The sequence below is a fragment of the Mus caroli genome, chromosome 17 (assembly GCF_900094665.2).
Source record: "Mus caroli chromosome 17, CAROLI_EIJ_v1.1, whole genome shotgun sequence".
NCBI lineage: Eukaryota > Metazoa > Chordata > Mammalia > Rodentia > Muridae > Mus > Mus caroli.
The window spans coordinates 78,978,509-79,005,293 of record NC_034586.1 but is presented as its reverse complement, the minus strand read 5'-3'; the positions used below and the strand labels follow the sequence as shown (position 1 = coordinate 79,005,293).

General features: G+C 39.0%; 1 protein-coding gene across 10 annotated transcripts in view; it reads right to left on the bottom strand.

Annotated features, from left to right (window-relative positions):
- Eml4 (EMAP like 4) overlaps positions 1 to 26,785 on the bottom strand; it is a 125,483-nt gene that overhangs the window by 48,543 nt on the left and 50,155 nt on the right. For 3 of the 10 annotated variants that reach the window (XM_029470875.1, XM_029470872.1, XM_029470876.1), the window contains 5 exons: positions 14,360 to 14,542; positions 10,966 to 11,095; positions 7,008 to 7,181; positions 5,074 to 5,202; positions 4,422 to 4,447 (listed from right to left, as the gene is read on the bottom strand). In XM_029470875.1, the coding sequence (XP_029326735.1) occupies positions 4,422 to 4,447; positions 5,074 to 5,202; positions 7,008 to 7,181; positions 10,966 to 11,095; positions 14,360 to 14,372 (472 nt within the window). In that variant the 5' untranslated portion in view covers positions 14,373 to 14,542. Of the gene's footprint in view, positions 1 to 4,191; positions 4,225 to 4,421; positions 4,448 to 5,073; positions 5,203 to 7,007; positions 7,182 to 10,965; positions 11,096 to 14,359; positions 14,543 to 19,308; positions 19,490 to 26,785 lie in introns of those variants that run through there. The other 7 variants (XM_021150126.1, XM_029470880.1, XM_029470873.1 and 4 more) reach the window with 7 other exon arrangements.

The window sequence follows — 26,785 nt, the reverse complement described above, 5'->3', positions numbered from 1 at the left end:
ACTGTCGTGTTTTAAAGCTGCTGTGACACAGGGAACTCTGCTCCTACATCTCATGTTTTCTCTCTTGCATAATTCACTTGTCCCTGATCTGAGTGAGGTCTCTGGTGAAGAAGAATAAACACATATGCTACAAATGTAATGGCTAACAAATACAACACTGTATGCATCCTGTAATCAGTGATCTGTCTGTTATGTCTTACCATGATAAAAGTCATCTATTTCATTCATTTTCTTTGGACAGCTTTAATGTTACTGTATCAGAAATTCCTTCCCTAGCACTCTACACAGCAACCTGTCCTTACTCTTTCCAAACATGTATCATCTCATAACACCAGGAATTTGTTATAGTCTGTCTATATCATGTATGTGTGGCATACTGTTACCAAATTTTACATGGTTCAGACATAGTAACTATGATAACTGTAAGTACTTAGTACGGGGCCTGGCAAGGAAATACAAACAAACAACTAAGTGTAAATGGTTATCTGATAAAGGAACAATTCCAAAGCATTTTAGATCTAGAAGAGCTATTAGAATCTCAAGCTGATTTATGGCTTAATTTTTCTCTTCCCAATTCAATAAATGTTTATATTGGTCATTTAAAGTTTATTTGAGGGGCTAAAGAGAAGGCTTAGCAGATAAAAGTGTTTGTTGTACAAGCATGAAGATTGGGGTGTCTATCTCCAGTACCCATGTAAATCAGGGCAAGCATGGTGACCTGCTTGTCCCACAGCTCAGACGACAGACAGGTGATCCCTGGAGCAAGTTAGCTACCTAGACCAGCTGAACTGGCCAGCTCTTAGTTTTAATGACAGTTCATGCAATGGAGGAAGACCCCAGACATCAAACTTCTGGCCTCCGTATGGCACACAGAACATACACGTGTGTCCACAAACATGTGAACAAACACATGAAAAAAACAAATGTTTGAAATCAACCATTTAACTAACTCCAATCACTGTAGGCTTTTTAGTAACATTTGCTTCTCAATCGATGCTTTCTTCAACTGCACAGATTTCATAAAATTACCTGCTGGAGAAAATAGATGTCTAACAAAGAGATGGAATGAGTGCAGCAGGTAATTTTATGAAAGCTGCTTACTGAATAAACTGACAACAAGACTGTCTCATGGTATGCTTAAGGGAAAAGGTTTTACTATACATATGAGAGAAAGAATAGCCAGAGGTGCCACAGCAGAGAGAGAGAGAGAGAGAGAGAGAGAGAGAGAGAGAGAGAGAGAGAGAGAGACAGGGAGACAGAGAGAGTGAGTGGGGGGCGGGGGAGGAGAGGAGATTGGACACAGCCAGCAGGCTGGACATGGCCGGGGCAGATTGGACATGTGAGAGAGAGAGGAGACTAGCAGGGGCCAGAGGGTAGAGAGCACAGTGAGCAGCAGGAGCAGAGAGCACGAGCGCTGTGAGAATACAGGGTTATGAGGAGGATGAGTGACTGTGGGGAGGAGGGCTAGGATGCTCGCTGGCACCGACACTGTGGTATGAATGCATCCTCTGACATCTCAGCTAGATGCCCCTTCCGCCAGAGCTAAGGGAAATGCCCCTGCTGGCCGAGGGAAACTGTTTCCCAAGTTCCTGAGGAAGGCAGGCTTTCCTCTAACCACCAGAAATCCTCCCATAATCCCGCCTGAGCTCACTGGACTGCCTTTTGGAGTTTGAGGAAGTGGGAGTTTCCTTTGGACCTAACACTTACAGTCTCCTAGCGAGCTTCAAGTATGTTCTTCGGGTTGAGAAATGCAGCTCAGTGCGTGCAGGGCTGCAGTCTACATTAGAGAATGGACAGTGTTTGCCTAACATGAGAGGCCTCAGGTTTAATTCTCAGCATCACACAACAAACACAGCCACAACTGCTTTTTAGTAAGTTACAAACTGAAGCATTGTACCAAAGCCTAGCTGCTGCATCTAATAATAAACATTCCTACAGGAAAACTTAAGTTCTAACTGTGAGGCACTTTACCTCCGCTATGACTATAACAAAAGTCTATAGCCAGGAAGAGAGCAAGTGTCTGGTGAACATCTAAGCCAGCCGGAGCTTTTGCCTTTCCTCTCATACCTGACCTCAAAGCTGCCCGGGTACATCGTTTCTCACTGCCACCTGCTCTCAACCAGGACACCCGCTTTCATGGTTGGCAGTTGTTCAGAACGTGCAGCCTTTCCAAGCTTTCCTCTTACTTTGCTATGACTGAAGGCAGAAGACTTTAGGTAGATTTTTCTGGTATCGCTCACCTCCAAGTATCAAATGTAAATAGATTCCTTCCCATGTCAAAGCAGATGGGTTAGAACCAGTAATGGTTGCCATTGGCCAAAATAAAATAAAACAGATAAATAACAATTTTAAAACAATGTCAAAAATGATTTTAGCATTAATATATAAAATATTAGAAGATATGTTGTAAAATGTCATATAAATGAAAATCATACTTTACAAATACTATGTTTTCATTCTATTTTATACATTTGAGTGCAGGGCTTTTAAACACACAAGACAGACACACAGACACACACACTGCAATTATAACACAAAAACAGACTTGGGAAAGTGAAATAATGAGTTCAATGTCAGCTTCTAGACACCAGAAGCCATGAGTGTAGATGTCTACTGTACATCTGTAGGTGGGCTAAGGAGTTTTTGATTTGTTTTCCAAGTTTTAAAGACAACTGCAGTGTAATTATTGTAGCTCTTTTACAAACACGTGTGCCTCTGTAGCACTCTTTCAGAGGTCACATGTCAGGGTCTCCAGAGCTAGTCTCCACAATGCTCCCTTCCTACTGCCCACACTGTGCACCTGCTCAACAATTGAGAATCTGTCAGCTTCGTTTCCTAAATTCAGTGGGATGGAACTAACCATGACTGAACAAGAGTGTTGATGGGGGTGGGGAGGAATAAAAGGGATGGCTCAACAGTTAAGAGCGCTCACTCATCTGAAGTTCCTGAGTTCAATTCTTTTTTTTTTTTTTCCGAGACAGGGTTTCTCTGTGTAGCCCTGGCTGTCTTGGAACTCACTTTGTAGACCAGGCTGGCCTTGAACTCAGAAATCTGCCTGCCTCTGCCTCCCAAGTGCTGGGATTAATAGGCGTGGGCCACCACCCCGTAGTTTTTGCGTGGAGTGTTCCACCCTTAAGAATTTTGTGAAGGAAGCTTCGCTGTGACCACTATCCTCAGGCCAGAATGCTATTCCAGGACACTGTCATTAGGCCTAGGCCATGAGGCTACCAAACAGAAGAGTGTGGACAAGAGAGTCTTCACATTCACTGTTCTTTCTAAGATCAGCATCTCTAGTTCAAGTTCAGCTAGAGTTAGAATGTGTTTGTAAATAAATTCAGTATTTTCCGTGACTATGTCAGCATTATGGAATCTACACTACTGTACTACAAAAAATTCAGAACTAACTAAAGAATATCATCATATTTCAACTTATTTATAATTGGTATAAAAATTTTTGACCTAAAGATTATAGCCAATAAGTATATTTTTCTTACTAGAAAATATAAAATGAAAGCAAAAATCCACAGAAATTAAGTTAAATTGGTAACAAAAAATTTAAGCATATTTTAGCCAACTAATAGTCCAGATAACAAAGATAGTTATGACACAAGAGATGAGCTGCAAAAAACATGCACAGAAAAGGCAAGGTTTTATTTAAAACAGCATGCTTCAATTAAATTTGCAAGCAATCTGAGAATGTAAAAGTGATATATATAACACTTTACTTTGCAACTAAATATATATATATATATACAGAGTTATTCTGTTGTGGTCAGAACAAGGCGACAGCAAGTAGCCAGAAATAAGAATTAATAAAAGAGAAAAAATTAAGAGGAAGTGCTTTGCTAGACTCATTATATAATTCTTTTCAGCAAAAAGTAAATGATTATTTGCAACCAAGTTGGCAAGACAGGAAACTGAGTTAAAATTTATCAATCTTTTAAATGGCTTTTCTAGTAGTTTTGGAAATACATTTTTGGAGTTCTTATGTTGTTATATTCATTTTTACCATTCACCTTAATTCAGATCTCACAGATGATAGATTATATATTTTTTAAGCAGTTATCTTACTAGTTTAAAATACCACAGTATTTCCTTTGTTAAGAGGAAAGTCAGAGTTGAAATGCCAAAAAGCCAAATAAGAGATGGAGACAAGGCCAGCTCAGGGCAACCTGCGGAACTTATCCTTACCTTGGCTGTTTTTTTCCCGGGTTGACATTTTTGCTGGTTGAGACAAAAATGACATATCTTACAATAAAAACCGAGCATTTTCTTAAATGACTACAGCAATACGTCTCTTCGATTACAATGAATTAATAAATTATACTGAATTAAAATTAAGGCATATTCTTATGAGTCAACAATAGTTAAAATGTTTTTTTTAAAAAGGCAAGTATTTTTAAAAAGAAATTTTAATTTACCTTGATTGACGATGACATCTTTATGTCTAAAAGAGAATACAAAGAACATTTATTTTATATGGTTCATCATTAGAATCACCTGAAAGAATTTAAAATTTTTGATGCCTAGCCCATAACTTAGATAAATGTCTACAAGTAAAATTCAGGAAATAGTATATTTTCAGTTTCTCAGTAGTTTTAACTACTAATATATACTATTTTATAAAACAGTAAATATCACACAAGATCATGAAAACACTGAAAGCACATACAAAAAATAAGTATAATACTTATATCTTCAAAACTGAGATACTGAAGAAAAATTAATAGAAGACTTAAAAAAATACATTGACAAGAAAAAAAAATCAACTGAAATAGATTAAAAATTCAAATCAGGGGGTTGGTGAGAGAGCTTAGCAGTTAAGAGGGCTCACTGCTCTTCCAGAGGTCCTGAGTTCAATTCCCAGCACCCACCATCTGTAATGGGATCTGATGCCTTATTCTGGTGTGTCTGAAGACAGCTACTCATATAAAAATAAAAAGTAATATGAATAAACTTAAAAAAAAAAAATCAAACCAGGCATGTCATTACTTACAACAGGCATGTTGTTACACACAACAGTGTAGAAACACAATTATTGATTTTCATACATGATAAAGTATAGCAACTTACTTGTCTGTATTTTTTATAACCTTTGATATTAGTTTTGATGTTGAAACCGTTTTCATTAATTTATTACGACTATCATCTGAATTTTCCCATGAGTTATGTGACTTTTCAGCTGTTGGTGGACGTTTTATGCTAGAAAAAACATATTAACTTCTTAGAGAAACATTCTGAGAAGCAGTGACATGTCATCGACAGTTTCAATAGAAAATGATGGACGTGGTTAACATTTTCGTAAAGCAAACCCAGGGCTGAGAAGGATTAGTTGAGAGGATCTGGCTGGATGAGTGGAGGGGGTCAGCAAGGCAGTCAGGAAGTCTGCATTATGCTGTCATTCAAGAGATCTACTAGCAAAAACAGTATCTGAAAAAAGAAATCTCTACAATCTGCTGTTAAGAAAGGAAAATGCGTAAATCTGTATGTAATAATTCTCATAGTTTGTAGCTATAAAAATGATTTATAAACCACTGAAATATGAGACTACACATTTCATTCATCTGTAATTGTGTTCATGTAGTTAATTTATACATGGCACAAATTTCTAAATACTGTGATGCTAAAACTAAAACTCTTGCTTATAGTTTTAAAGACTTTTTTTTATCCAGGATTAGAAATAAACAATAAAGTTACTGCCACCATCAATGAGGAATCCCTGGATGTATAACTGAAATTTACAAATGTATAAAGGTTTATAAATGGCCTTCTGACTGCATTTGCTAACACCAGCCACCATGAAACCCACCCAGCCTCTGATAGTCCTGCAGCAGTGCATCCAGAGAGCAATCTAGAAGGACAAGCACATTTCCAGGAGACCTTAAGCTGGAAAGGAGACTCTGGGACAAAGAAGACACCAAGTCAATCATGAACCTTCCCGCACACAATAAAAGGTGAATAACATTAATAAGCCACATTCAAGAAACTCCACAGGAGACCAGGCAGAAGAGCCACAAACCCTTAGACAGAAAAAGAATTTGCATGAGGCGCAGAGGCAAAGCATTCTGCAAATGGTAAACATGCATTAGTTAAGTGAACGACACTTTGGTTTTCAAACCTCCATCACAGACTTGAATCAAAACATTAAAATAGCAAAAGATAAATATATGGCAAGTCTTTTAGGAGTGACTGTCATTTACTTTACTGAAATTGTAAAGATGGTTCTGGAGATGGTTTAATAGTTTCTCCAAATTAATTCCTTGGCAGAACTATGATAATAAAATACCCAAGGAAAGACCCAAGGAATGCTAAAGCTTGAGTCTGTGTTTCTAAATAGGCCAATTTAATTAAACTGGTATCATCAGAATTGATACAAGGTAGCTGTGGCAGTGAGCCCCAGCAGACATGTTTATACCCCAATTTAGGATCCTACATATTTGTTACATGTTCTTCCCTTCTCTCCTCGCACTTTCAAACAGATTATAGTGGAAACAGAGAAAAAGCTCTCAAACAAGCCTGTAGCATAGAAAAGAGCAGGTGAAATGATTTCATTTCCACACTCAAGCGAAAACTTCTCCTCCCCAAACCCAAAGCTGAACTGAGATACAGCCACAAGAGCCGTATGTTTAAAGGGGCCTTGTACGTTGAGGTTGTAATGATGCCAAAAGGTGGTGAGAATAATTAATATGGCAATTTCTATCCATGGCTATACATTTATACACAAATCCATAAAAACTTTAAAAATTCTAAATTTCATTATAAAAATATTGTTTAGGTTGTTTATACTTATTTTCCTTTGACCAAGTTGTTTGTGACTTAGTTTCTTTGCCAATTGTAACTGAAAAGTTATGGTTTTAAAACCTTTATTCCCAGATGTTCTAAAACACAGATTATAGCAGTGAAGAAGTTTTCTCTTGGAATCCATGGATAGCCAACTCTTGCCAAATCACAGAATCTAGGTATCTTTACAACCATTCCCTAGCCCTGTACTTGGGGACAGTTAAAACCTTTTGATGGGAGCAGAACTCTTGCTCTCTGGAGTTTGTCTGTTTATTTGGAGAGGCTGTGAAGAGGGCTGGGGAGAAGGTGACGCTCGAATTTGTGGGCTCTGATCATTAGAATGAGAGTCCTCTTTTTTTTCTCTCTGTCCTTGTGGCTTTTCTTTCTTTTTTTCTGTACCACTGTAAAATAAAGTATAACATGGAACAACATATTTTTAAACAAACTTGAAAATCAAAATAATAAAGTGCGTATAATTCAAGACCCTAAATCATATAACTAATATAATTTATTATTTTTATTCAATAAGAAAAAAATCGTTAATAAAGAATTAATTTTTAAAAATCTAAGGTAACAGTACATCCTATAAAGACTGTCTTTTTGGACAGAAGTGACCTCTAATGAACTTTCTAATTTTGGCAGGAAATATACAAGCTCTCTTAACTGACTTCAACATATCCAAATCAGAGCATTAGCGGGATTTTGCATTTCTGGTAGAAACAAACTGGCTGGTGACACAGTAAGTGCTCGTATTTAACCCAGACTGGTCTGGGGTCCCTCTGCCCTGTCAGTTGAGGGTTGTCTCTGTCTGGAGAAGGAACGGATGGGCTATGGTACTGAGCATCAAGCGATTCAGGGTCTCATAAATGTTAGCTAAGCACTCTAAGGTGAGTTGTACCCCAAGTCCCCATCAAAAGCTTTAATTGTACTAAAAACGGATGGTTTATTTCACATCTGTTAATGCTACGTTATCTTAATTATATAAGTATAAAAAAATCAGACATACATAAAAAAAGAAAACTAATTCTTGAAAAAGCAAGTTTAGTGCTTTAGAATGCTGTTTAAAAAGTTACTAAGAGGCTGTGAGGGCTGGGGCGGTGGCTCAGCTGTTAGCGAGTGCCTGCTGTTCTTCAGCAGGACCAGAGTCAGTTCTGAACATCCACATCAGGTGGCTCAACCACTACTCCAGCTCCAGTGGAATCCAATGACCCTCAACACAAATGGACACACTAACCACATAGACACATACATGAAAACTATGTTAAAAGCAACATTTTTTTAAAAAAAAAAAAGGTTATTAAATGAAGGTGAACCAATTTTTATAGTCATTCTAATATATTGTTTTGCCTGAATTTTACACTTCTTACTCTGCCTTTAAACTAAGAATTATGAGTCTATAAGCATATTTTCTGTAAGAGAGTCAACAAATTTGACCAGAGATGCATCCTTTGAAAAGGAGAAGGCTTGTTCTGACAAATGACTAAATACTAATACATTTCAAGCTAAAATGCCTAATGTACCTATGTGTAATTTTTATTACCCTACACTTGAACCTTTAATTGATTTCAATTCAACTGTACAGTTGCCAAGTGTGGTGGCACATGCCTTTAATCCTAGCACTTGGGAAGCATAGGTAGGCAGATCTCTTAGTTAGAGGCCAACCTGGCCTACAAAGCAAGTTCCAGGATAGCCAATGCTATTATATAAAACAAAACAAAACCCTGTCTCAAAAAGCCAAAGACCAAAACAAAACAAAACATGCATGCCATATAGTCTCAGCTGCATCATGAGCTACTGAGCAGTTATGTAGACTCAAGACTCGTGTTCCAATATTAAAGGGCAGAAAACTGCAAACACTCTACAGTAACTTACGAAAAGGGCATTTAAATGTTGTAAGAAGGTATGTTCAAGAATGTCACAAGTATATATATAAAATAAACGTGCAAATACACACACACACACACACACACACACACACAGACTGACACAGACTATGTAACTCCACTATTACATTGTAAAAGTTAAAACTGTAGTGATATCATTTTGACTGTAACATTTCTGAGTCTGATCATTTCTGCTATCTTTGCACTGGCCATTGACTGCTGATTTTTATGTTCAGTTTTTAAAGAAGTGTGTGCTAAGAAACAAATTTTCACCGGCAAAATATCAGATTAAACCTTAAAATGAAAACCTGGTTCTGGGGATGGTAAGTGGGGGCAGTGCTTGCTGTGCTCAGTGTGAGGGTCTAAGTCTGGATCCCAGCTCGTGTAAAAGCCAAGCATGGTAGCATTCACTGGAACCAGCACTGGAGGTGGATCCCAAGGGTTTGGTGGCCATCTAATCTAGGCAAAATTGCAAACTACAGGTTCAATAAGAAGCCCTGTCTCAAAAACTAAGGTAAGGCATGATAAACATCCAATATCAATCTATGACCTCCATATATGCAGACAGGAATGTGTATACATGTACATACGCATCCACATACCACACAAAAAGGTGGGAGGAAAAGAAGGCCTTAATTAGATGTTACTTCTTTGGTGACAGTCTTAAAATTATCCCTTACACTTAAAAGATATTTTCCTTTTGGGCTCCTTAAAAGCAAAACCTAGTGGCCCTGCACAATGAAGGAAGAAAACCAGGTGGTTCTAGCTCATTCTTCACTATTGTGTTGAGCACTACAATAAAACAGCACAGCAACTATTTAAGAAAAGCAGCTAAAGTTAAACTTAATGGGGGAAAAAAAGGTTGTTTATTAAAATTACATACTAAGAGCTGGATAGCTCAGTAGCTCAGAGCCCTCAATCCTCTTGTACATAACCTGCGTTTGGTTCCCAGCACCCACACGGCAGCTCAGGCACCTGTAACTCCAGTTCCTGGCTTCCAAATCCTTCTCTAGTGGGTACTGCAGGATGTGCGCCCCCAAAGGAAAAACAGAAGGATGAGATACAAATAAACAACCCTGGGAAAAATAGTATTATAGATTTCTACTATAAATGTTTTATTACAATGCTTTCTCCTGAAAAAATAAACCAGAAAGAGTTTAGCATTCTTTGAGAAGAAAGAACAATCTAGCATCTATAATGCCAGGAGGTTCTGGAGAGAATTCATAAAGTCCTGAAGACCTTGTCGTCTCCTCACCATCTGTGCAACCACCTGGTGGATTACACTTCTGTAATTCCACAGGATGGCCCATCAGCATACATCATCTACTTTTTAAACTGTTTTTCCTCTCATGCATTATCAAACAACAACAAAACACCCCCGTTTGTGAAGCTGATTTCCTATAACCTTTCCAAAGTCCATGTACCAACAACTAAAAACAAACAATCAAACAGACAGACAAACAACCAAACAAAGGTGGGCAAATGTCACGTAAGCACTACATCAGAACAGTGAACTATATTGGGTTGATTGCTGAGCACATGGAATCCAAGTCTGTAACACTGGAATATCTGTAACGCAGCGTCCTCCTGCCTCTCACGCCCCAACATGCAGACAAATGCACTACAGAATATTTTGACGTAAGCCTCAGTTTTCTGATTTTTGTTAATGAAAAAGTTGTAATAGCCTTTAACCTCTAAAGTAGATATATATATATATATATATATATATATATATATATTAAAGAGTCTATTTTTGCTTTTAAATGTTAAAATCTCAAATTTGTTAACTGGTAAGAAAAATGACTTATATATCAATAAATTTCATTAACTGTATCAATAAATTCTTGCTGGAAAACAAAAGCAAATATTACCAACAAAATTCCAGGAAATGAGATGGCTCACTCTCTTCAGTAAAGCTTCCTGAATAAAAATTAATTTTTTAAAACTAATATAAGTAAGCACAGTGTCCCCAGACTGGGTGTCTCACGTACAATTAAAGAATTCAAGATGCCAGGCAGTGGTGGCACATGCCTGTAATCCCAGCACTCGGGAGGCAGAGGCAGGCGGATTTCTGAGTTCGAGGCCAGCCTGGTCTACAGAGTGAGATTCAGGACAGCCAGGACTGCACAGAGAAACCCTGTCTCGCAGAAACAAAAAAACAAAACAGCAACAACAACAAAAGGAATTGAAGGCATGCGTGCTTGACTCCCATAGAGCTCTGCTCGGAAGTCTTCTCATGAGTACCTAGATCATCATGCACAGTTGTTCATGCCGGTGTCCCCACCCCATTACTATCAGGTACCTTTTAGCAGCCGAAGAAAGAGTTTCTTTTCTTGCTATTGATACAGAGCTGGTATGATTTTGTTTTCTGCTTATACCACTTCCATTGGTGATACAGGACATAGAAATAGCTTCTCGAAGGCTTGGTTGGCCTAAAATAGTTAAAAAAGAAAAGTTAACAAATTTCAAAATATTCCTTAAGGAGTTTTACAATTAAGTTTGTAGTATTTAGAAATAGTGAGTAGATGGCCCTACGCACAGCATTCATCAAACAACACTATCGTCTTGAGATTTATTATCATCCACACAGACCAACAGAAAAGCTACACTGAGCTGCTGGGATGCTAGCCCCTCCCCAAGAGCTCATCACAGGTTCCCAGGTACCAGCTATAGCATAATTTGTCCTCCTAGCAGTTAAAAATGCCCAAGTGTTCTCTGGACTTTCCTCTATGCTCTCAAGTACAGGTAATTTTCTTTTGGCAAGGATTCGGTTGTAACTGTGCATATATTATGAGCATATGCCATCAAAAGGAAAGAATTCTCTGATATAAGAAACTTGCTTCCAGTATGGGCCGGTGCCCTGAACAGACCTTGGGCATGAACACAGCAGCCAGTCCCACAACACCCAGAGAAAGATCCACTGCCAAGCGCTCTAACACGCCCAGGATCACAGGATCAGAGGTGAGGAGGACACAACATCTGCCTCAGCACCGGGAGTAACTGATGAGTGGGACCCGAAGTATTCCATGACAAAACCAAATTTACATACTATCTTTCCATAAATCCAACCCTACAAAAGATAATAAGTGGGAAACTCCAACACAAGGAGAGAAACTATACACTAGAAAAAGCAAGAAAGTAATTTTTCAACAACCCCCCCCCCCAAAAAAAGATGGCCATACAAACACGATTCCACCTCTAACACAAAAATAATGGGAAGTAATCAATTTTCCTTAATATCTCTTAACATCAATGGACTCAATTTCCCCCAAAAGACATAGACTAATAGAGTGGATATGTAAACAAGACCCAGCATTTTGCTGCATACAGAAAATGCACCTCAGTGACAAAGGCAGATACTACACCTCAAAATAAAAAAGGTTGGAAAACAATTTTCCAAGTAAATGGTCCCAAGAAACAAGCTGGAGTAGCCATTCTAATATCAAATAAAATCAAGTTTCAACCAAAAGTTATCAAAAAAGATGAAGAAAGACACTTCATACTGGTCAAAGGAAAAACCTACCAAGATGAACTCGCAATTCTGAACATCTATGCTCCAAATGCAAGGGCACCCACATTCATAAAAGAAACTTTACTAAAGCTCAAAGCACACATCGCATGCCACGCAATAATAGTAGGAGACTTCAACACCCTACTCTTAGTAACAGAAACTAAACAGAGACACAGTCAAACTAACAGAAGTTATGAACCAAATGGATCTAACAGATATTTATAGACCATTTCATCCTAAAGCAAAAGAAGATCCCTTCTTTTCAGCACCTCACGGTACCTTCTCCAAGACTGACCATATAATTGGTCACAAAACAGGCCTCAACAGATACAAGAAGATTGAAATAATCCCATGCACAGTATCAGATCACCACAGACTAAGGCTGGTCTTAAATACCAACAAAAACAACAAAAAGCACACATATACATGGAAGTTGAACAACACTCTATTCAATGATAACTTGGTCAAGAAAAAAATAAAGAAAAAAATGAAAAGCTTTTTAGAATTTAATGAAAATGAAGACACAGCATAACAAAACTTATGGAACACAGTGAAAGCAGCGGTAAGAGGAAAACTCGTAGCTCTGAGTGCCTCCAAAAAGAAACTGGAGAGAGCATACACTAGCAGCTTGACAGCACACCTGAAAGCTCTAGAACAAAAAGAAGCAAATACACCCAAGAGGAGTAGACGGCAGGAAATAATCAAACTCAGGGCTGAAATCCACCAAGTAGAAACAAAAAGAACTACAAAGAATCAACAAAACCAGGAGGTGGTTCTTTGAGAAAATCATTAAGATAGATGAACCCTTAGCCAGACTAATCAGAGGACACAGAGACAGTATCCAAATTAATAAAATCAGAAAGGAAAACTGAGACATAACAATGAAATATATCTTAAAATAACTACCCTGGCTTGTTGAATATTAACAGTTGAAAATAATAAAATCACGTTCTACAAACATCATGGAAATATTATTGATATTTTTTCCTCACTGTGCTTGAAATTATCATTTTCTTAATGTTAAACTTCAAAGAATTTTTGCTACTTTGAAGTTTTAAAAATACGCTTACTGATAAAATAATGTCTCTCCTATAGACACTGATAATCTTTTTTAAGTAAACTGATTGTAAGACAATGTACATAGATATATAATGTGTTTTAAATACTCTCTCACGATACCAGGTGGTATCATATAAGGACTTTTGAATATATTTCTTAATGATTCATTTTTAATATTTTATGCTCTTTTACTATGCTTAATCCCCAAAGAATATTTTGTATGTTTTGAAACAATTTAGTATTCAACATTAGAGATAGGACCCTCAGTTATGGAAAGTATTAAATATTCATTAATGATATTTTTATGGTATGAAAGAATATGAATATCAAAGTTGAACAATTTTTATGTATTATTTGATTCTCAAAATACTCAATATTATTAATATGTCTGATGTATAAAATGCACTTAAATAATAAAAAATTTTAAGGGAAAAACCAAACCAAACCAAACCAAACCAAACCAAAAACAAAAACTACGGGAAGGAGAGAGGTCTCTGTGAGTTCAAGGCCAGCCCAGTGTAGAGAATTCCGGGACAGGTAGAACTGTTACACAAAGAAACCCTGTCTTGAAAAAACAACTTTATTATATAGTTAGATGTTGTCTTAGTCAGGGTTTCTATTCCTGCACAAGCATCAAGCCCAAGAAACAAATTGGAGAAGAAAGGGTTTATTCAGCTTATACTTTCCACATTGCTGTTCATCACTAAATGAAGTCAGGACGGAAACTCATGCAGGGCATGAAGCAGGAGGCTATGGAGAGATGTTCTTTACTGGCTTGCTCAGCCTGCTCTCTTATAGAACCCAAGACTACCAGCCCAGAGATGGTCCCACCCACAAGGGGCCTTTCCCCTTGATCACTAATTGAGAAAATGCCCCACAGCTGGATCTCATGGAGGCATTTCCTCAACTGAAGCTCCTTTCTCTGTGGTAACTGTGTCAAGCTGACACACAAAGCCAGCCAGTACAGACACCTATGGTGGAGGAGCCTAAACCTGTAAGTGATGGCAGTGTTGTCACACAGGGGCTAAACGAAACTACTATAGTCACAAGGAGCTCAAATAAGCAAATATGTCTGCATGCCCAACTTTTCAAAACACAAGACTCTTCTTTACAATGCACTAATTACCTTTACTTGGCATGGACTTTTTCACTGAGGCTACATGATCTTCAGAGATTGCAAGACGCCTCAAAACATCAGCCAATGCTGCCTTTAGCACAGTGATTTCATCTTCTTGTTGTTGAACTCGTGACTCAAGAGCTGCGAGGCGGTCTTGAACGTCAGAGGTACTTGCTGCAGAAATACTATCATCTAAAAGGAGAAAATATCGACTATTTAAAGCCAGACTGTTCAAGAAAGAACTTCCTTCTGGTGAGAAAATTACACCAAATCATTTTTATAAAACAAGCAAGCAAATAAACATTATGCCTTGTTTATAAGAGCAACTTCTAGAAAGATGTTTCCCACAACTGATTCCCTGTATGGTGACAGCACTTTAGTTTTCTTATGAAGTGTTCCCTACACACATCACTTTGTAGACATGAGTAGTTTTCAAGAGCATGCTATTCAAGCTCTCCCTTTTAATGAATCATGATCTTGTATCTCTAGGAAAACAAGATGGCAACCCATCAGACTCACACCACCAATAAAAACCAGAACTGTCATGAACTTGACAAAGAACTTTTTGCTGATCTTCCTTTTCCCAACAGTCTAATCTCTTTTTAAAAGAGTAACGGCTGGGTGTGGTGGCACACACCTGCCATCTCTTCGGTAGGACTGGCTCAAGTTCCAAGCAAGTCTGGGTTGTAAAAGATGAGCAAACCAAAGTGGTGGGCAACAGGATGGCACAGCAGGTAAAGATGCTGCTGACCTGAGACCTAGCACTGGGACACACAATCAGTAGGAGGGAAAAACCAACTGCCACAAATTTCCTCTGACCTCCATACAAACACTATTGCACATGTCCACTTCGGCCACAAATAGATAAATGTAAAAATAAACAAAGCACTACCAACAGCAGTAGGAAAAACATCAACACCAATACAGAAAAACAAAAGATGACCTTTCTATAAAGCTCCTGTCTAACATATTAGGTATACAACAACAAAGACTATTTTAAGTAAGCTTTAACTATAACAACATTATTAAATGCTTTCAAGTCTATTTAAGTTTAGAGTTCACCATTTGCTGGGTCAATTAGAATAAAAATGTATAGCTATGTACAAAGATCAAATGCTACTGGCTAATTCAATGTAAGAAAAATGCTGGGAGAAACACTGACTCCACCGACACATCTGGCCTACTATTTGGATCAAGAGTACAATTTAAACTAAGGAAGTCATACACACTAGGGCTGAGTGCTATTCTCCTCTAGCTGAAACAAGCGAATGCACTTCCTTCAGCAGCTAATTCCAAGTCTGCGTTAACACACTGATACAACCCCTCAGCATTTTCAAGCCAAACCCACAGAGCAGGCAATATTCACAGAGATCATATGTACCACCTGAACTCCCAAGGGGCAGATGCTCTCCCTCTGTTAGTGGGATTACAGTGACAACTGTGAAGCAACAGCATTGAAAAGCTGTGTTTTTGTCTTTAACTTGGAGTTCAAGTTCTGGTTCTATACTAAGTAGCTACATTATCTTAGACAAGTTACTTAGTTCTTTGAACCTCAATTCCTTATCTTTAAAGGAGGAAAGTACACAAAGCATATAAGGCACAGACAATGAAATCGAGGTCTTAGCACATCTGCTACATGGAAAAGCAGGTACGTCAAAATCGGTGACAACAATCATTCTCTCATCTTATAATCTTTATGGATTTTTAAACATCTTTACTAACATATTAATTATACATAACAGGTTTCATTATGAGCTTTTCATGCAGGTACAGAATGTATTTTGACATCTGTACTCCCATTATCCTCTTACCCTGCTCCAGCCACGGTCGATCCTCTGTGTGTGTGTGTGTGTGTGTGTGTAAACCCAACTGAGTTTCCTTAGGGTAAGTCACAGAAGTATTTTTTACAGGACTGTTGGCACCATAAAATTTTATTTATATATGTGTCTAATTTACACACATAGATGCACACACACACACATACACACACACACAAAGACATGCATGTTTTTTTTCTTCTGCATATGTGGTGTGAACATCTGTGTGGGTGCAGGTAGGCTCATGTATGCCTGCATATGTACAGGCCAGAGTTTGACATCAAATATCTTCCACTATCACTGCACCTTAATTTTATGTTTTGTTTCTCAACCGAAAGAAACTAGAGACTGCGCTTATCCACGTGTAGCGCTGTGCCTGGCTTTCATGTGGCTGCTTGGGACCCACACTCAGGTCCCCATCCTTAGGCTACAGAGCTGTTTCTGCATCCCCAGCATCTTTATACTGCCTTTTCCTGTGTCACCCAGCTAACTTCTGGCCTGCACGGGCCATCTGCAACTGTGTGAGTCTAGTCACCATCTCTCCTGCCTCAAGTCACTGTTTTCCTCCTTACAGGGAAACTGAGAGCAGCAGCTCTTCTTTCCTGGGACTCTGACTGCAGGTCCTGTGGGTTCTGGCGCCTCACTCTTCTGTATTGACAGGCTGAACTGTATACGATGGCTGTTTTAGTCTGTATAAAAACAACTAACAGCATTCTCATAGGGTTCAGTTTTTATTGAACACTTAGATACCAGGCCAGATAAAAACACCTTCCAGATTTCCCAGAGACAGAGTGGGATGCAGAATGTTTTCTCTCTTGGTTCATCCACATTCTAAGGCTTTTCTTATGATCGTCAGTAATAAAGCGACTCCTCATCACTCTGAGTCCCAGTTTTGAATCTCAAGGCCTGGACCACCAATACTAGGAACAAGTCTTACATTTCTGCAAACTAATTATGTAGCCTAATAAATCCAGTTTTTGTAAGCCACTGCTTGTAAGTCAAGTATTCTAATTAATTGAGTAAACTATACAGCTATCACCTTCTAAACTGCTCTCAAATTATGAGGGATAAGCTATAATTTTAAGTCATCCGCACACATCTGTCTGATGTCTCTGGGAAGGCAGTGGAGCCCAGTGAGAAGTTCTCAGACTGTCATTCCAACACAGCAACACTGTCTGGGGCTTCATGCGAAGTAGATATTGGTACTTTTATATTGGAAGTCGCTTCTTCTATCCATTCCTTTTTTTCTTTTTTTTTTTTCTTTTTAATAGCTAAGGTTTTTACTTTGTGAGTGTTGGATAGTCAAATGCAATGCAATTCTGCCTGTCAAGCACTAACCAAACCTAGTAAGTCCTATAACAAGCATCAGGGCAGGTTTTCAAAGGCACAATAAGCACAAAGTTAGCAATTTACAGTATCCCGAGCTGGTGCTATAGTTTTCATATTCACTACTTCATTGCTTTCCCATGCTGCCTACATTTTATATTGGAAGGAAAACCTCAAAATATCAAATAGCTTGTCCAAGGTCACCAAGCTACTCTTGATATCTGAGATGTAATACATATGCCCAACTCTCAAATTAAATGACCTTTATTTTATTTCACACATCATTCTAAAGATTTATTTATTCATTATTTTATGTATGTGAGTATACTGTAGCTGTACAAATGGTTGTGAGCCTTCATGTGGTTGTCGGGAATTGAATTTTTAGTACCTCTTCTTGCTCCCGTCAACTCCACTCGCTCAGTCCCTGGTCGCTCCTGCCCAAACATTTATTTATTATTATACATAAGTATACGGTAGCTGACTTCAGACACAACAGAAGAGGCGTCAGATCTCATTACGGATGGTTGTGAGCCACCATGTGGTTGCTGGGATTTGAACTCAGGACGTTTGGAAGAGCAGTCAGTGCTCTTACCCACTGAGCTATCTTGCCAGCCCCTTCACACGCCATTCTAATAGTTATCACATGAACAGCAAATAAATAGATCCTTTTTACCAAGTTAGAAGAGTTTAAAACTGTTGGCCTTAGCCGGGCATGGTGGGACACAACTTTAATCCCAACACTGGGGAGGCAGAGGCCGGCGGATTTCTGAGTTCGAGGCCAGCCAACCTGGTCTACAAAGTGAGTTCTAGGACAGCCAGGGCTATACAGAGAAACCCTGTCTCGAAAAAAACCAACCAACCAACCAACCAACCAAAAAAACCTGTTGGTCTTTATCAGCTAGCTACTAATGAGCCCTGTGTCTCACGCCAGGTCTCTAGTGTGGATGAATAATGAAAGGGTCACTTGAGCTAACAGGCACAAATGAGGACTGAAATGAAGCCACAGCCTTCTTTCCTCCTGAGGTAAAAGAAGAGAACAGATTCCTACAACAAGTTGTCCTTTGACCTCCACAAAAACACCTAAGTACATTCCCCATTCCTAGTGTGTGTGTGAGCAAGAAAGCAAGCGCACATGCACACACACACACACACACACACACACACGATTAGAAAAAGCAGAGATAGAAACATTTTGCTCTTCATTATGACTTTGTGTAAGTATTGCCTGATGTTCAACTTAAGATAAGCTCCCCTTTGGCACAGTGACTCAAAATTATAAAGAGACATTTACAATAAAATACAATAAAGCTAAACTTGCAACCATAGACTACTACTACTGTTGGAAAAGAGACTATCTTAGAGCCAGCAATCCCAAGCACTTTGTAGATAAGTAACCAAGACTGAGAAGTTCGGTGCTTGTTCATGGTTATGCAGGAATACGACCAGCCCCTTCCTCTAATGACTGACTTCATGTCCAGCACTCGCTCTCTCTGTAGTTTGAAAACTTCCTTGGAATATATCTGTTTAACAAACATATATTTTGAGTTCTTTTATACTCCCGTAGTTTCCTTTCCTTATACCATGGTAGTTCTTTGTTTTGTGTGTTCCTTCAAAATAGTTTCTAGGCTTGAGGGTTATAAAGTATAGTGAAAATTAAATTCTCAGGAATTCTTAAACAGGAAGGTAGATGGGGAGATCTGCAAATGCTTTAGCTGTCAGCAGTGTGCTTCCCAGTGCAGGTGAGCAGCCCGTCTACATAACCAGTGCATGCCTGGTGTACCCACTGCATCAGTGGATACTCTGTTCAGTGCATGCCTGGTGTACCCACTGCATCAGTGGATACTCTGTTCACTTGGCTTTTAGTACAGTCCATCACAGGCTTGTTTCCTGAACTTGAAGAGACATGTCATCTTTGCAGAAATATACTGTATTCTAAATACCCTCAATCTGGCAACCCAGCACCGTATTAAAGTGAACACGGCTGTACTGTTTCGTACCTTCAGAACTTTAATACTTTATATAAATCTTCTGAAAACGGAACACTGTAATTTCTTGTTTTCCCATTGACGGGGTCACAAATATAATTTATGATGAGACCCTCCATTTAGAATAGTAACTGAAAGGAAAAGGGACCAGAATCTATAGTGAACATAAGAAGAACTACATTCACTAATTTAAAAACCTAACTACTACGCTGAAAGCTGTGATAAAAAGGTGCCTCTGAAGGTATCTATATGAATATACGAACATAATACATACCCCTACCTAATTCAATTCTAATATTTCCTTTGGGAGTGGTGCAGTTTCATTATGTAGAACAGACTGGCCTCAAACTCAGAGAAATTCTGCTGTCTCTGCCTCCGTCCCAGTCCTTCGGATTAAGGTGTGCACCTCCACGCCCAGCCTTGATGTTCCCTTTTACTGTTTCTGCTACTATGTTACAGCTAGAGGTAACCATGCTTACCTGTATCAATAACTTCCAACCTAATAATCTATATAAACAAGTCTTTGTCTTGTTTAAATAAAAAGAAAATAGTCTCTGGGATGAGAGTGAACATGCTTATGGACTCACTGACGTATATATGCAAACTGCAAATGTGTTCACAAGTACACACACAATGTAAAGGAGGACAAACTTTCCAAACTAGGAAAGGACAGAGGAAGAAGCCAACATTTACTGGTGGCTACTCAGTGTTAGGCATTGAGAAACTTAAGTCAATCAGAAACGCAATAAAAAAGATTGCAGCATTCCCACTTTACACTAAATGCACTGAAGCTGCAAGAAGTAACCTATCCACTGTTGTGCATCTCGTAAGATGCAGCCCTGGGGGAGGGGCACGTCAGAGTGCAGTACATCAGGCCATAGAATTAACTGTGAGCACCACACATCTTGTCACTGTATAATGACATGAGAATCAGATACCCTGACCAAATGAAGCTGTCTCATCTCCTTTTAAAGTTTTTAAACTTTTACTTTATGTGTATGGGTGTTTTGTTTGCATGCATGTCTGTGTACCTACCACATGTGTGCCTGGTGCTCTTGAAGAACAGAAGAGGACAAACAGATAATGTGCACTACCATGTAGGTGCTGGGAACTGAACCCAGGTCCTCCAGAAAAGCAGCCAGTGCTCTCAACCACTGAGCCATCTCAACAGCTCCCTGTTGTTTCTTTATTTTTTATTGTAATTGTTTATGTTTTTTATCTTTCTAGACAGGGTTTCTCTGTAGCCGTGGCTGATCTGGAACTAGCTTTGTAGAACAGGCTGGCCTTGAACTCACAGAGCTCCCCTGCCTCTGCCTCCAGAGTGCTGGGACAAAAGGCACAAACCACTACTGCTTGGCTAAAGATATTTTTGTTTGTTTGCTTATGTATTTTATGTAAGTGGATATTTTGTCTGCATGTGCATCTGCAAACCAAAGGGCCACATCAGACAGTTGTGAGCTGCCATGTAGGTGCTAGGAATTGAACTCAGGACCTTTGAAAGAAAGAGCATTAAATGCTCTTGACCGCTGAGCCATGTCTCCAGCCCTGCGTCTTTATTTTTATGATGAAACAATTACTTCAACTTGCTCATGTGCGTGCGGTAGATGAGCTGGAAAGGGAAATCAAACTCTGAAGAACCACGACCTCTCTACCGCACACCTATTACTGCAGGGAGCCCAATCCTGGACTGTATGTAAAACAAACTGCTTTCTCTCTGGCCTGAGAAGAATGGGTGCTGCAGGCCGGAGCTCGTTAGTCCACCCAGGCAGTTCTGGAGATGTAATGCACAGCAGCAGGCAGGCAGCAGCGCTGGGGTAGGAAGGGCTTGCCTGAGTGTTCTTTTCCTTCCACAGTGCTTCACCTGGGTGTGGGAGGCAACAAAAGGAAAGAACTCAGCTTCCTAACAAGAAAGCAGAGAAGGGGTCTTCAGGGCCCAAGAGTGCCATGATAACAGAGGACGTTTGTAAGCCTGCACACGAAATCCTCCAAGCTAGGCTTTCCAGAGGGAAAGGATGACCAATGTCCAGTGCCCATGTTAGTCCACGCATATATGCATGTATACATGTATAAGTGAGCATATAAACTGAGCTGTTGAACCCTTCTTCCTCTCCTATCTCTCTGCTTGCTCTGAATACTTGAAACCATCTCTTTGGGAATATGTGAGAGTCTCTAGAGCAGGGACTAGGAAACTAACTGCTTTGTTGCACAAAGGGGAAAAAAACGTTTTGTTTTTGTTGTTGTTGTTGTTTTAAAAATAAGTGAACAATGGGAATCTCAGCAAAAAGCAGACATTTTTAAATGGAAATTTTAGAAATGAAAATAATTCTTTAGTATCACAGGAGCTGAAGAAAGAGAATGACAACTATAAAGAAAAGAGAGTAAACTTATCAGAGGACATCACTTAGTCTCAACACAAAGGAAAAAAGTAAACCTAACATCAGGCTTAGTATTTGTGTCCTCGTGTCTCCATGGATGAAGAGTCTGGGGGCAGAGCTGGATCTACATAGTGGCTAGACTTCCCAAACTGTTAAGTTAAAATTTACAAATTCATTTAAATTGGGTGTACTGAAACCCTGTAATCATATGCAAAAATATATACGTAAAGCAGACTGAAACACAAAAGCAAAGTTATAGAATGTCAGTTACATCAAGTATGTTCATATGCTCTAAGCAGGAAGAAAGAAGCATATGGACAAGGTACAGAAAGGACAAGTGTTCCCACCAGGACAGACTGGCGCTTAACTACACTAGGATTCAGAGTGCAAACCAACAATAGACAGGGCAATCTGCAAATAGGAAGCAGGCAGATGTAGCACACAACACCACTAAAGGAACAGCATCCCACATAAACAATTCCTATACATCAGTTTTTAAAGATCCTACAGAAAAACTGGCAAAAAGCCTGAACACAGAAAAGGAAATATTACAAATGACCAATGAAAAACATGGGATGAGGCTTGAGTACATAGATCTTAGCAAGGAAAATTGCAACCATACAAAATACTATTTTATGCATATCTGTGCAGGGTGGGAGTGATTTTTCTCTTCTATAAAAGATAGGGTGAGATGAACAGATTATATTCATTTTTTGTATGTGTGATAATGGAATTACTTTTGCAAATTAAATTCCAAAAAGAAAGAAATGAAGTTGTATTCCCAAAGAGCCCTGAGATTTTATAGATAGCATACAAATAAGAAAATTGGGAGGATTTTTAAAAAATCATAGTTGTTAATAATATGACCCTTAGATCTATTATGTGTCTATTTTTTTAAAAGCCCATCTGTGAGAAGACATACAATATACATTGCCAGGCTGACTTCAAATTCAGAGACCTACCAGTCTCTATCTCCTTAAGAGCTGAGATTAAAGGTGTGAGCCCTCACTCCTGGCTAAAATGCCAAACCGAAGAGTAATGGCAGATTACACAAGAACACTAGAAATGTCCAGAGTAAGAACTCGGAGAAACCATTTCAACAGCGCTTACAGCTTAACACCTGTACGAGCCCAAATGACAGTCAGCAGGGCTAATCAACTAAGTCACTATATTGTGGCATGCCACACACATCATAAAAAGGACAGTGCTTATTTATAATCACAAACACATGCTGACTACAGAACGAACACACTGTAGAGGAGACCCTGCAGCTCAGCATCAATGCTGTAGTGTCTGTCTGTGCAGAGCGGTTTCAGTTGGTAAACACACGGAAAAAGTCTCTGGGAAATAGGATTTCAGAAAATTCTCAGATGAACTTTCTATAAAAAAAATTGTAAGCAAAGTAATTTTTTGTTTGTGGTTTTAGGAGATGGTTTCTCTCTATGTAGCCTTGACTATCCAGGAACTCTGTAGATCAGGCTGGCCTCAAACTCACAAAGATCCACCTGCCTCTGTCACCCAAGTGCTGGGATTAAAGGAGTGTGCAAGCACCACCCTGCCACACACACAAAACGTTTTGTAGAGAGTACTTTTGAGGTCCTCCTGCTCACAGATAAGGACTAGAGAAACCAGGGCTGTTGAGCACACAGGCTGGTCTCTTCAACAGGAGGATACATAGGCATGCCTTCCACCCAGGAGGCTGGGAATGGATAGCCCAGGGATCCCACATTAGTATGTTTATCCCAGACTCTCCCTCCCCAGAGCTTTATCTTAAGCTTTGTTTCTTAGACAATACACCCACCCTTAGTAGGGAATGTCACTTGATAGCCTGCTGCCCTCTAAGCTGTCTTAGTCAGAGAGCACACCAGATCCCAGGCCCTTACAGAACCCACCTTCACTCTACAAGTCAAATGTGCTTGACAAAAGAGTTTTACACTTTAAGTTTTATTGTGAACGTGGGGTTGAGATCATTGTTACCAGGAAACATTTCTCCCAAACTGTACTGTACTGTAGTTAAATATGTCCAAGATTTACTGTCTAGTGTCAAGACTGGAAGTTTGAACTAGCACCAGCTACTGAAGAGCACTAACCAGGGTCTCCTTCTTGTTCAGAGAATCCTTCCTCTGCTGGCATGAGGCTTGGAGGGACCCCAAAGAGTAAAGTAAAATTATGTTAAAATGTAAATCTATTTAGTAACATACCTAAATTTTCAGTTCTTTGTTATCTTATGGACTTTTTTGTTCAATTAAGTGAAAATCCTTCTGTAAACTTGAGGTAAATATGATATTCAGCGCATATCACCAGTAAGGAGAGGTATGGAATCATTACCAAGTACTCCAAGGCCTTCAAATACTACCTCTTAAAGACATGGCAAAATCTGTAACTAATTTGCCAGTTAGTGGAACAACAGGGGAAAAAGGGAGAAAGAGATACAGAATTTTTTTTTCCTACTTGCAGAGCACTTCTTCATCACCCAGCAATTTACCTTTATTGCTTGACTATTAACTGGACTTGGTTGTCATTAAATATGTCCGCATTGAGTCAGAAATGATGTAACTCTATATCAAAGAGTCGATGCCAATTTGCATTCTGCAATAGCTAAGATTAATTCCAGGAAATAACTGTAAGGAAAGCATATATATATATATATATATATATATATATATATATATATATATATATAGCACTGGCTGCTCTTCCAGAGGTCCTGAGTTCAATTCCCAGAAACCACATGGTGGCTCATCTGTAATGAGATCTGATGCCCTCTTCAGGTGTGTCTTAAGACAGCCACAGTGTACTCATACACATAAAATAAATAAATTTAAAAACAAAACAACAAACCAAAGGAAAAAGGTCTATGCTGGAAACACAAATGCACATATAGACATACTTGGGCAAGATTTAATGTTTCCTACTAATCTAAATATCTTATTTCCAAAGTAAAAATCTTCTAGAAGAAGAGTTTTTAACTAAATAATATTTTAAAACTCAGGTATTTTAAATTTGTAGTAAACAGTAATATTCATTACCTCTGTTTGACAATATAATGATAACAAAAGCAAGACTCCTTTCTGACTTAGGAAGTGAAATAACACTTTGGGTGGTTTAAATAAGGATGGTCCCCACAGGCTCACATATTTGAATACTTAGTTCCCACGGGGTGACACTACTTAGGAGGTGTGGCCTTGCTGGAGGATCAGGTGCTCTCACACGCCCCACCATGAGCATAATTGACTAAGCCTGAGACAGTACGGAAGCCCCTCATTCCAAGCTTCCTTTCAGAAGAGTTGTTATGGCCATGGCTCCCAGCAACAGAACACTGAGACACACTTACCTACTTTAAAAGAGTAAGACTGCTTTTCCCTTGGAAGCTATTGTCACTAAAAGTCATCTAGCATATAACACAAAAAATTGTGTTTAAGAAAATGGAAAAGGGGGCTGGAGAGATGACTCAACAGTTAGGAGCATTGGTTGCTCTTCCAGAGGTCCCGAGTTCAATTCCCAGCAATCTTGCGGTGGCTTGCAACCAATTACAATGGGATCTGATCCCTGTCTTCTGGCACATAGGTATAATTGCAGATAGAGCATACATACATAAAACAAATAAATATCTTAATTTAAAAAAAAACATGAAAAAAGGTCATTTTACTACTGTAATCCAAGGATGGTGCCTAGTTTCAAAAAAATAATAACTATTCTATCATTAATCCAATACAAAATTTAAAACATGTGCAGATAATTCTGTTTCTATGAGGGCTTTGGTTGGACCTGACTGAGGATGAAATATACAATCTGATTTTTTAGGAGGCACTATTTTAAATTACTGTCCACATAAGCCTAGTGCTTTCCATTCTTTTCTCGAGGATAATAGTATATTACATAACTTATGTACTATATTACTCTTGAGGAAGGATTACTATCTAAGAAGAGCCTGCTTCTTAGGAGAAGAAAATCGTGTAGCACAAAACCCACTCTGTCCTCTCCACACATTTGCTATAAAGTGAGCAGTTTTAAGTACCCAGAGCACTTAGGCAAACACTTATGCCATTATTTTCGGGCACACTTAAGAGTGCAGGGAAGAACAGGATCTTGATTAGCCCCCACCTCCAGCCTCTTTTGTTCAAGCAAGTCAAGTGTGACAGACAGGACTCTTCTACATACAGGAATCACACACTGAAGCCACTGGCAAGCTGTCTTCCGCTCTTAGCACTTCTGCCTGTTTCCTGCTGCCTTTCCCGACACTGCAAGAAAACCCCAGCTCAAAATCTCACGACATACTTGACAACATTCTGAGGAAATCCTCTCCATCCAGATGGCCTACCACCAAGCACATCTATGCTGGCACAAATAAAACGCGCTTACGACAGTCCCTCTCCTGTCCCTTTGCTCTCTGAGCTAAAAGTTTTCTGCTCATTGATAAAGTGACACAAAGAAGCTGAAGGAGAGCAAGCAAACAGGAAACAGAACCCTGGGCTGCCTCAGGCCGCAGAGACAGCTAACAGACGCTTTCACCACAGCCATGCGCTGGGGCCTGAGGCTGGCTGGAGGCTTGGGTGCTTCAGCTGCTCCTCATCCACAACTTCAAATCCAAACCCAAGTTCTTCTCCTTCTGAAGCTGCAACACAACACCATTTCTATAAATACCACTTCAGAAGCACAAACGTGAGCATTTTTTTGGTAGGAAATAAAAATAAACACTGTGCGTGCAGAGTGGCAGATCACACTTCCTTCTTCCTTTTGCTTTTGTTTAAAATGAATCCCACTTGGAGCATAAAGAATAATCACTTTTCACTAATTTTAAAACCTAAATATTTAGACTATATACGATATAACCATTTCACTAATAAACATAATTAAGTCATTTTCAAAATTATTTTAAAATGTTACAAGCTATAGTAGCATCAATTAATCTATAAGATAAAACAATTCATG